Source organism: Adiantum capillus-veneris, chromosome 30, assembly GCF_014529385.1.
Source record: "Adiantum capillus-veneris isolate H3 chromosome 30, ASM1452938v2, whole genome shotgun sequence".
Classification (NCBI taxonomy): Eukaryota; Viridiplantae; Streptophyta; class Polypodiopsida; order Polypodiales; family Pteridaceae; genus Adiantum; species Adiantum capillus-veneris.
In genome coordinates this window covers 110,402,655-110,414,556 of record NC_140960.1, presented here as the reverse complement: position 1 = coordinate 110,414,556, position 11,902 = coordinate 110,402,655, and the positions used below count along the sequence as shown (strand labels likewise).

The 11,902-nt window shown below is 45.5% G+C and overlaps 2 protein-coding genes across 2 annotated transcripts; both read right to left on the bottom strand.

The window, feature by feature from the left end:
• Positions 1-2,056: 2,056 nt before the first annotated feature.
• Positions 2,057-5,902, bottom strand: LOC147418607 (uncharacterized). Its single transcript, XM_086507007.1, has one exon. The coding sequence runs from the start codon at positions 4,209-4,211 to the stop codon at positions 3,327-3,329; it is 885 nt and encodes a 294-aa protein (XP_086363133.1). The 5' UTR covers positions 4,212-5,902; the 3' UTR covers positions 2,057-3,326.
• LOC147418606 (uncharacterized) lies at positions 4,591-6,116 on the bottom strand. The gene is made up of 2 exons (XM_086507008.1): positions 5,919-6,116; positions 4,591-4,727 (listed from the first exon to the last, which is right to left on the bottom strand). The coding sequence occupies exons 1-2, from the start codon at positions 6,114-6,116 to the stop codon at positions 4,701-4,703; spliced, it is 225 nt and encodes a 74-aa protein (XP_086363134.1). The 3' UTR covers positions 4,591-4,700.
• Between the last annotated feature and the right edge of the window lie 5,786 nt (positions 6,117-11,902).

Genomic DNA, 11,902 nt, shown 5'->3' with positions numbered 1-11,902 from the left:
GGGCTGAACCTTAGGGTCTTTTTAGCCCATTGTTGCACATGGCTCTTTTGCAGATGGCCTCCCCTTTGGATCTCTATTTTCCCTCCTTTGGATCCCTACTGTGGCTGGTCTGCTAGCTTAGTCAATATTCTAGCTTTTTCTCCCCTGGCCTTTCCCCACATTAAATGATCAGTTTAATATGAGAAAATCATTTAGGAGAATTAGATATTGATTATTATGACATCTCCCGCAGTGCGAGATGATGGTCAGCAGCAACCAAAGACGAGGAATCTATTGAATCCAATTTCCTTGGAGTGTGACACGATGGTCAGCAGCAACCAAGGATGTTTAATGGACTCGTGGCGATGACCTTGGACGCCATCTTGGAGGTCTCAAACTCGATCTGATAGTAAACTTGTCCGAGTATCTATACGTCCAAGATCTTGCCCACCTCTACGAGAAGGAGGGCCAGGAGAACGTCACGCAGCGCTCCTCTGCTACATCGGGTATCGAGAATCTTGCAGATGATAGAAGTCACCTGCAACCGCTCTACCTCTGCGGCTAGGCTCGCTTGCTTTGTCGGCAAAAGAGCAAGTCGAATGGTGGGTTCAGCGGGGTCGAACGAGGGGGCTTCAAACGAGTCCCTTTGTGGCGGAGCTAGAGTCTCCATCTGTCTCTACTGCTCTGGCGAAGAAGCGGGTGGTGAAGCGACTCTGCAGCCGAGCGCGCCGAGCACTGTCCAAAGAAACAATGCTTCCAGAGCCAAGTGCAGGAGGCTTCGGGAAGAAGAAGACGAGAAAACCACTAGCACACTTAGTGAATGCCTTCCTCTATAGCCCAGTGATTGCACAACACCCCTATCCCCTAACAACCACATACCCAGACTCCCAATCTGCAAATCACTATTGTCCGTGCCCGTTCGCGACCAACCCATACTATACCAATTCTAATACTTTTTGACACTTTGAGATTACAATCATAAACCCACTCACATAGGAAACATCTGCCAATCACTCCAACATAAATCGTACGCAAGCAGTCAATCATCCCAACCTTTGACCCTTTGCAGTAATGTATACTTACACATAAACAGTCCCGACACCCTTGTGCATCCCAAGATCATTGAAAGACATAAAGTTTGCCCTCAAGCTTTCATCCTCCAAGCATAGATCACAATCATATAGAGAGCATCCACTCTTTCAACACACACTAGAACTGGTACCCTATATTCACACCCTACACACAATAGAACCACTCAGATACGCGACATGCATGTGAACAAGAGAAAGAGGGTGTAAACGTTTTCTTTTCAGAAACAAACGACTTGATCCTCCTCTTCAGAAAGCGATGCTCCCCTCCTGAAGCAGCTGGAGGCTCTTTCTCTGCAGTCGTTTGCAGCCCTACCTGCTACAAGCAAACATGACCCTTTTCATTCCCTTGAGCTTGCCCTCCTGGAGCTGGACAGCTCGGCTCTCTACCTCATCCAGCCCTCCTCCGGATTGCCTTCTCTGGAGCGCCCTCCAAGCCCGCTCTCCCCTTCTCTTAGCTAGCACTTGGTCCTTCTCTTTGCAGCTCTATAAGCGGCTCTCCAATCACCTCCTTATGGCCATTCTTTATATAGCCTGCAGCAGCAGCCACTGCCCGTTATGGATGCCCCGACTCCTTTACAGCATCAAGTCCTCCTTTCTCTGCAGTTCGCGGCCCCTGTGCTACCAAACTCGACCAGCTCTAGCCCTTTTTGCCTATGGGTTCATCCCCCTTTGTTGCAGTAGTAAGCAACCCTGTACATCGTCTCCTCATTGTGGCTGCTCTCGAGCCTTTCCTCTTCTTTCTCTCTCTCCCTTTCTGTCAATGGCCATTAGACCCGACCTCCCCTTACCTTCTGAGTCGAGTGGCCCTTCCTGGCCCCCCCTGGCAGTGCCATCCTCCTCACCTCAACCATCCAATACCCTGCAGATGTCACCCTTGCACAGTCATCTCCATGCAGCTCCTCCTCATCATACAATTGGTGACCTCCCCTTCTCCTATGAACTGCCGCTTTTGGATCTCTCATGCAGCTCCTGGACAGCCTCCTCATGCTATCCACTTGTCTCCTTACACCTTAGAGCACTACATGGCACCGCCACCTTCCATTCAGAGCAGGCCGATGTCGTTTTTTTCAATCTTTTTCCTTAAAAAAACTCTTTCGGTAACCTTTCCCACGTTCACTATCAGCCCCAATTGCCGAGGTTAAAAAAATCATCATTAACTCCTCGTCCTCCCCGCTTCAAGCTATGCTCAGCACAAAGATTTATAAAAAGAATATTTCTCACAAGGATGACCATATGGCCGCAAGGAAATATAAACCACTCCCAAAGTCGATCCTCTGATGTTGAGCTCTCCGTTGGGTGAGGAGAGACCGCCATGATTGCTTTCGACTTCAAGCTCAATGCGACATTCAATAATTCCCAAGAGATCGATCTCGACCTTCATCCTGGAACAGCTTCCTCCCTAGAACTCTGAATGACAAGCCCAAAACACGAGTTGTAGAGCATAAACGAGGCTACAAAAAAAGATATCAATCACCGAGCTTTAGGCATTTGTAAGCATCCTGACTAGTAGAGCTCCAAAATCACAACTTGACCAGTAAAAGGCCGCATCTGGCATACACATCACTGTGAGACTTGCTCCAATATGCATTTGAGCCCTGCCAAAGTACGATGCCATCAACCTTGTTTATGCCCTATCCCTGCTCTGCTGATACTTCCACAGGCTGACATGCACAGTTTGGGTGCACCATCATTGCCCACACCCTCGTTGAGCATTCATGCTCAACCATAGCATTATTTAGATAAAATAGGTCTATATAGAGAGAATGATATATAATAACACATAAACTGCATAAGAAAAATGATAGTGGCTATAGAAATAGGATAGAGATAGAGAGAAAATCATCCGCTATTGCGTCACCCTCCAGGGTCAAATGGAAAGCTCGAAGCTCCCCCAAGCATGGCATAGAGTCCACCTGGATCAAATATAAAGCATTGGTCATGGCCATCCACTTGTAAAGCATGTATATTCAAGCCTTCCTTTACACTTGTAGACCAATTGACACGCCACCCTTCAAGCTCTTTACAGCACGGAGCTTTGTCACCCTGTATCCACAGGCCTTCGTGCCAACCATAAGAATACTTTCGACCACTTGAAGCACTGGTACCATAAGCTGCTATCATGTCATCCGCTAGAGAACCCTCCATATCATCATATGAGCATTGAAACTTGCATAGTACACCTTGCAAAGCAACCTGGAACAACATATCCATCAACAACACAACACATAGCTTCAAAACCATGCCATTTGCTTGAGCCTACTGCATAGGCAAGCAAACCTGATCCCTTTGCAAACCTGTATCCAAACCCTCTGTAAATGGCTCCAAGGCCACCTTTTCATACTCAAGAGTATGACCTGCTAGAGCTTCAACCTGTTCTTCAAATACCTCATCACCAACAAGGTTGGTGGCACCTTCCTCTCTACATGGAACCTCTCCCTTATAGGCTGCACCTGTATCAGTTTCCATAGAGTCATCTGCCGGAGCTAGCTCTCCACGGCCACAAACCCACTCCAGAACTTCAAAGTGCACCTCAACATGCCCATCAATGCAAGGTTGCTGCACCCCTTGCATAAATAAATCAACTTGACCTACCACAGCTTCTGTTCCTAGCTCCTGCAAGTCATCCTCAAAAACCTGCTCTTTAATTAGGTCGGATGCACAATCAAACCATACCTCTTTCTCCAATAGGGACTCACCATCACTGGACACAAGAGAAGGTTGCTCGACTGGCTGGTTCACACAACGCACAACACTATACTTCTCTTCGACCTTTAGTGGACTGACAGGTAGCTTGTATACATCTTTTTCCACTTCATCTACATGAAAAACATCATAAGTTTCATACCTAGAAGACATGGAGATTGTCTCCCACATGCTATCTGTGTCCAAACTGCTACTGGAGCTATGAGAATTGTCAGACTCCTCCTCTGATCTTGCCGGTTCTTGCACCTTTGTTGTCAGCCTCGTTGTTGGATCTAGAACTGACACCTCTTCTTTAAGATCTTCTATCACCTTGTCTTCTTGAGCAAGCAAGCTAGGTGGCACTCTAAATATGCATCTATGTATCTTTTGAGACCTGATTAACACTTCTTCTACCTCTTCTAGCCTAGAATCAGCTTCACGTACTTTGATCACATTCATATCCAATAAAAGACATGGCTTTTACCTCTTGATGCTCATCAATCTGTTTGGGCCTAGGTGCACTAGCTGCCATGATTGCCGACTGTAGCAATCCTGCCTCCATCTTCTTCTTCATCTTTCGACTCTGCTCTGGCAACTTTGACAGCTTCGTCATAAGTCCTTGGATCTTCATAGCCCACTCTCTCATGAACATAAGGATGCGCGCAAGCAAGATAGAAACTTTTTCATCTTAAAATACCCCACATTGGTTGCTTGGGTAGCAGCTGCAAAATCCCTCCAATAAGCTTCAAATTTATCAACCAAAGCATTGAAATTTTCACTTACGTCCTGTTGCAAGCCTTTGATCTTTGCATCTGCTTCCGAAGCCGACACCACCTTTCGATACCTTTGTAAAAATTGCTCACGAAATCCGATCCAAGTTTGCTTGTGTGCATCTTCTAAGCCATTAAACCAAACTTTTGCTTTACCTCGCAGCACCAAAGGTAGAGTCTAGAGCTTTGCTTCATCACCTGGCATCTGCAATATCGTCAGCATAAATAGCTCAAAATTGGCAATCCACTCGTCAGCATCCTCATCTCCTTTGAACACTAGACCAAACTCTTGCTTCATCTTGATTCACGAACACTTGGTCAAGAATTAAACAGTGGATCCTCAATGCGGGCATCATAAGATGGAAAGGGGAAAACGAGAAAACCACCAACACACTCAGTGAATCCCTCTCTGTAGCCCAGTGATTCCACAACACCCCTATCCCCTAACAACCACATACCCAGACTCCCAATCTGCAAATGACTATTGTCCATGCCCGTTCCCGGCCAAACCATACTATACCAATTCTAATACTTTTAAGACACTTTGAGATTACAATCATAAACCCATTCAGATAGGAAACATCCGCCAATCACTCCAACATAAACCGTAAGCACGCAGTCAATCATCCCAACCTTTGACCCTTTGTAGTAATGTATACTCACACATAAGCAGTCTCGACACCCTCGTGCATCCCAGGATCATTGACAGACATAAAGTTTGCCCTCAATCTTTCATCCTCCAAGCATAGATCACAATCATACAGAGAGCATATACTCTTTCAACACACTCTAGAACTTGTACCCTATATTCACACCCTACACGTAATAGACTCACTCAGATACGCGACATGCATGTGAACAATAGAAAGAGGGTGTAAATGTTTTCTTTTCTCCTCTTCAGAAAGCGATGCTCCCCTCTTGCAGCTGGAGGCTCTCTCTCTGCAGTCGTTTGTAGCCCTACCAAACGTGACCCTTTTCATTCCCTCGAGTTCGCCCTCCTGGAGCTAGACAGCTCGGCTCTCTACCTCATCCAGCCCTCCTCCGGATTGCCTTCTCTGGAGCGCCCTCCAAGCCCGCTCTCCCCTTCTCTTAGCTAGCACTCGGTCCTTCTCTTTGCAGCTCTCCAATCACCTCCTTATGGCCATGCTTTATATAGCGTGCAGCCACTGCCGATTATGGATGCCCCGACTCCTTTACAGCATCAAGTCCTCCTTTACAGCCCTGTGCTACCAAACTCGACCAGCTCTAGCCCTTTTTGCCTATGGGTTCATCCCCCTTTGTTGCAGTAGTAAGAAACCCTATACACAGTCTGCTCATTATGGCTGCTCTCGAGCCTTTCCTCTTATTTCTCTCTCTCCCTTTCTGCCAATGGCCCCTAGACTCGGCCTCCCCTTACCTTCTGAGTCGAGTGGCCCTTCCTGGCCCCCCCTCGCAGTGCCATCCTCCTCACCTCAACCATCCAAGACCCTGCAGATGCCACCCTTGCACAGTCACCTCCATGCAGCTCCTCCTCATCATACAATGGGCGACCTCCCCTTCTCCTATGCACTGCCGCTTTTGGATCTCTCATGCAGCCCCTGGCCAGCCTCCTCATGCTATCCACTTGTCTCCTTACACCTTAGAGCACTACAGTGCAACGCCACCTTCCATTTAGAGCAGGTCGACGTCGTTTTTTTCTTTGTCTTTTTCCTTAAAAAAACTCTTGCTTGGCAACCTTTCCCACGTTCACTATCAGCCCCAATTGCCGAGGTTAAAAAATTCATCATTAACTCCTCGTCATCCCTGCTTCAAGCTATGCTCAGCACAAAGATTTATAAAAAGAATATTTCTCGCATCGATGACCATATGGCTGCAAGTAAATATAAACCGCTCCCAAAGTCAATCCTCTGATGTCAAGCTCTCCGTTTGGTGAGGAGACGACCACCATGATTGCTTTCGACTTCGATCTCAATGCAACATTCAACAATTCCCAAGAGATCGAGCTCGACCTTCATCCTGGCACAGCTTCCTCCCTAGAACTCTGAATGACAAGCCCAAAACACGAGTTGTGGAGCATAACCGAGGCTACAGAAAAAGATATCAATCACCGAGCTTTAGGCATAATTTGTAATCATCCCGACTAGTAGAGCTCCAAAATCACAACTTGACCAGTAAAAGGCCGCATCTGGCATACACATCACTATGAGACTTTCTCCAACATGCATCTGAGCCCTACCAAAGTACGATAGCATCAACCTGCTTGATGCCCTATCCCTGCTGCTGCTGATACTTCCACAGGTCGACAGAGTTTGGGTACACCAACGGTCTTTTCTCTCAGGTGTTTAGACACTACATATTGTTGGGGTATAAAGCCCAATGTGGTCGCCCAGGTAAGTGGGCGGGCCGCCAGGTATGTACACATATTCTTTTGTAAAAACCTAATAAGAACTCACTATGCTCTACACATTACAGTAGAGCGAGTTCACCATATCGTCGTGCTCTTCTTCTTGCACTCTCTCTCGCGTCGCACTTCCGCTTGTACTCCTTCAACTGGTATCAGAGCTTAGATCGAGGCTCGGGGCAGCACTGCAGGAGGCTAGAGTCACCAACTCAGATTGGAGTGAAATTCGACAGGCGAAGACACGGCCCCAAATCTCGTGGTAAGTCCGGAGGGCTTGGTGATGTCAGAATTTCATTCTGAGGTCATCTCGACCACCGTTCGGCTTCGACAAAGGTCTACGCAGGCCATTTTCGACTACGTGGTCTCGACGGGTGCAGATCCGACTCTGCAAATTTGGGGTTTTCGGCCTACGACTGCAGGTGCTGAGGATATCGACACTCCCAGAGTGTTGATTTGTGGCTGTCTACACATCGAAGGACGGCTCACAGTTCTTGGAGGCGTGTCACATACGACACGGGCGCATCTACACACAGACTGTAGGCGACATCCACTAGTTCATCAGGTAGCTTGTGTTTGCTGCTTGATATTCCAGATTTCATCCTGACATTGCAGGTACTTCCACATGGGATGTATTGTCAGAGATGATGTATGTCTGTTGAGGGTTTGCTGGCTGTGAGTCACGCAGCAAACAACCGCCGCAGCGGTTACAAGATACAGTGGGAAATTTGTGGATGTATGACTTTGTGGGAAGTCTATGTACTGTCAGATTTACTGCAGCCTTTGTTGAGGGTCGAGTGAGGTTTTATTGAGCTGGGGGATTCTCGAATGTTGAGATCCTTTCGGTGATACAGGTCTTGGAGAGATCCCTCGAGCACCCTTAGATAGGCAGCTAGGATGTATTGATTGTGAGTTAGACAGTTGGGATTGCATCTTTGCTTTACTGCCGTTGAGGCATTGTCGCAGTCTATGCTTATAGGACAGTGACAGGACAGTGAGAGACAGTACAGGTGCAGGACAGGTTTACCCGCAGCTTACAGTGTCAGAGAGACAGTGTTTTTTGAGCTGTTTTTTGGTCTGTTTTTAGTACACCAGAGCCATTTTACAAAGGAGACTCTGCCAAAATTTCTGTAGAATCTGAAGCTTTCTTGGTTCATTTGACAGGTTGATATTGGTTCAGAGGTCAGTTTACAGGGGAAACTCTGCCGAATTTTTCCCAGAAAAGTAAACTACCCTGAAGCGTAGCTATGGCTGGATCACAGGACACTGCTCTTTACAATATCAAGAAGCTGGATGGAACCAATTTCCCATTGTGGAAGCAGCAGATTTGGCACGTGTTGGTACAAAAGAAGCAGATAAAACCTATAAAGCTCAAGGGGATAAAACCAGAAGATATGGACGAAGATGAATGGAGCGACATGGATGAATTGGCACTTTCTACCATTATGCTGACTTTGGCAGAAAGCGTTTACTTCAATGTAGCAGACGAGATGTCGGCTTATCAAGCATGGATAAAGCTGAGTGATCTTTATGAGAAGCAGAGTGCAGCTTCACAGGTATACTGGCTTAAGAAGCTTGTTGACTTGAAGATGAAAGAAGGGACACCTATGTCCAATCATCTGAATGAATTCAACACCATCTACAGTCAGTTGTCAGCTCAAGGTGTCAAGTTTGATGAACCTGTTAGAGCTATGTTCCTGTTGATCACATTGCCGGAAAGTTGGGACACTTTTCGCACAGCTTTGAGTAATTCTGCACCTCCAGATGGTTTGAACATAGCAGGCGTAGAAGGAAGTCTGCTTACTGAAGAAACCAATAGAAAGACAATGGACAAAGGCAAAGGAACAGCCTTAGTTGTCAGGGGAAGGACCAAAGAAAAGTACAAAGGTGGAAAGAGGAATCAGTCTTGTAGCAAGTCCCGTAGTGCTAAAGGCAAGAGTGACATAGAATGCTACCATTGTGGCAAGAAGGGTCACATGAAAAGAGACTGCAAAGAATGGAAAGCAGAAAAAGGCAAAGAGAAAGCTGAAGACCATGGTGAGAAGAACAAGTCCTCAGTGAAGATTCAAGAAATAAATGTGACAAACACTGTTGCAGAGGATGACAGTCTAGTGTCAGGAGACATCTACTTCTTGAAGAATACAATGGACTCAGCTCTTCTTACAGCATCTAATGGAAATGCACTGAGTGACTGGATTATAGACTCAGGGGCATCACTTCATGTGTCTCCAAACAAGGAGTGGTTTACTTCTTATGTGACCACTAAAGATCATGTTCGGCTAGGCAATGGGTAGACATGTGAGATCTTAGGTGTTGGAGATGTTCAATTGAAGTTTCAGAATGGCTCTTCTTTCACGCTGAAGAATGTGAGACATGTTCCCGCAATTACAAAGAGCTTGATCAGCACAGGTTTACTTGATGATGCTGGCTACATCACCACTTTTGGACAGAACATGTGGAAGATATCCAAGGGTTCCATGATAGTAGCACATGGAGTAAAGTCTGGAGGACTTTACATGATTTATGTATCAAATGTCTCTAAAAATGTAATCAATGTAACCGAGCAGCCAAACGTTTCTTTGTGGCATAGCCGGTTAGGACATATGTCCAAGAAGGGAATGGAAATCTTGTCTCGTTCTGGTTATTTGCCTGGCTTTTCATTTAATGATTTTGAATTCTGTGAACATTGTCTGTATGGTAAGCAAACACAGCAGCCACATAAGCATAGAAGCAGTAGAAGAGATACACAGTTGGCACTTGTTCATAGTGATTTGTGTGGACCTATGCCTAACCTATCTCTAGGGGGAGCTTCTTACTTTATGACATTTATAGATGATTACTCGAGGAAAGTATGGGTTTACTTTCTCAAGCACAAGGATGAAGCGTTTAGTGTTTTCAAAACGTTTGTGACACTTGTGGAGAATCAGAGTGGCAAGAAGCTTAAATGCTTACGCACTGAAAATGGTGGAGAGTATGTTTCAAAGGCCTTTCAGGACTTTTGTGAGTCAAAAGGTATAAAACGTGAACTTACTGCTCCTTACAATCCTCCTCAAAATGGTGTTGCTGAGAGGATGAATAGGACCATACAAGAGAAGGTCAGAAGTATGTTGTCTAATGCACAGCTGCCAAATGGGTTTTGGGCTGAAGCTGTATCAACAGATGTTCATCTTGTAAATAGATCTCCTAGCAAGGTTTTGCAGGAGGATTCAGTGCCAGAGATGGTATGGTCAGGCAAGGTGCCCTCATACAAGCATCTCAGAGTCTTTGGCTGTGAGGCATATACTCACGTTGCAAAAGAATTTAGGAACAAACTTGAGCCAAAGAGTAGAAAGTGCATCTTTCTAGGCTATGGTAATTCTGGTGAGATGGGGTACAGACTTTGGGATCCCGAATCCGAAAAGGTTGTCCGCAGCAATGATGTTCACTTTAATGAATCCAAATATCATTCTAAACCAGAGAGGGTTGAGGAGATTAGAAGAGTTGTCTTCCAAGAAGATGGACCTGCACGTGTAAGACAAAATGTCAGGGCTCAAGAGGAGCAAGGACAGGATAGATTGGAACCACAGGTTGTGGCTGAGCCTGAGCCACCTATTGTGCGTAGATCTGGATGTGTCACGCGACCTCCTGATAGGTTTGTTCCATCTATGAACTATGTCATGTTGACTGATTGCAATGAGCCTTCATGTTACAAGGAAGCAGTGCAAATGAAGGACTCCGGGAATCGGCAATTGGCCATGCAGTCAGAGATGACAGCTCTGCATAAAAACAAGACATGGAAGCTAGTTAAATTACCACAGGGAAAAAAGGCTCTACCTTGTAAATGGGTTTACAGGTATAAGATCACCGCTCATGATAGTCAGCCAAAGTACAAAGCAAGGCTTGTTGCCAAGGGCTTTAAGCAAGAACAAGGCATTGACTTTGATGAAGTCTTCTCTCCGGTGGTCAAAATGACTACATTGAGATGCTTTCTTGCATTGGTTGCCATATTAGATTTGGTGTTGCACCAAATGGATGTCAAGACAGCGTTCTTGCATGGTGATTTAGATGTGGAAATTTACATGCAGCAGCTAGAAGGGTTTGTTGAGAAAGGCAAGGAAGATTGGGTATGCCAGTTGTTAAAGAGTCTTTATAACTTAAAACAATCACCGAGGGCATGGTACCATAAATTCCACAAGTTTATGCTTTCTCAAGGCTACAAACATAGTGAGTTCGATCACTGTCTATATACAAAGAAGGCTAAGGATGGTAGTTGGTTGATCCTTATTTTGTATGTGGATGACATGTTGATTGCTGGCAAGCACTTGGAAGAAATTTCAGCTTTGAAGTCAAAGATGGCAAAATCGTTTGACATGAAAGACATGGGTGAGGCAAGTCATATACTTGGTATGCGCATTGAGAGAGACAGATCAAAGAAGTTGATTTGGTTATCTCAAACAGAGTATATTGACAAGGTTTTGCAACGTTTCAATATAAAGAAGGGAAAGGCATTGAGTGTTCCATTGCCACCATATGTGAAACTTAGCAAACAAGATTGTCCTGTGTCTGAGGAAGAACAGGCTGAAATGGATAAGATTCCATATGCGTCTGCAGTGGGTAGTTTGATGTATGCAATGATTGCTACTCGCCCAAACATTGCATTTGCAGTGGGAGTAGTAAGTCGATACATGTCAAACCCAGGCAAGAAACATTGGGAGGCAGTGAAAGGAATATTGAGATACCTGAAAGCTACAAAGAGTATGCTTATATGCTATGGGAGTCAGGAGCTAAGTGTAAAGGGTTTTACAGACTCAGATTATGCAGGTGACTTAGACAACCGAAGGTCTACATCAGGGTATGTCTTTACATTGGCTAGTGGAGCAGTATCATGGCGTTCTAGATTACAAGATTTTGTTACTCAGTCTACTACAGAGGCTGAATATGTTGCAGCATCAGAGGCATGCAAAGAATCAATTTGGCTTAATCGACTAGTAACAGATTTGGGAATCAAAGAAGAGATGCATGTT

Coding starts and splice junctions, on each gene's coding strand:
- LOC147418607 (XM_086507007.1), bottom strand. CDS start 4,211: ATGAATGTGATCAAAGTACGTGAAGCTGATTCTAGGCTAGAAGAGGTA.
- LOC147418606 (XM_086507008.1), bottom strand. CDS start 6,116: ATGAGGAGGCTGGCCAGGGGCTGCATGAGAGATCCAAAAGCGGCAGTG. Junction 4,728..5,918: donor AGGGCCACTCGACTCAGAAG/GTAAGGGGAGGC, acceptor ACGATATTGCAG/ATGCCAGGTGATGAAGCAAA.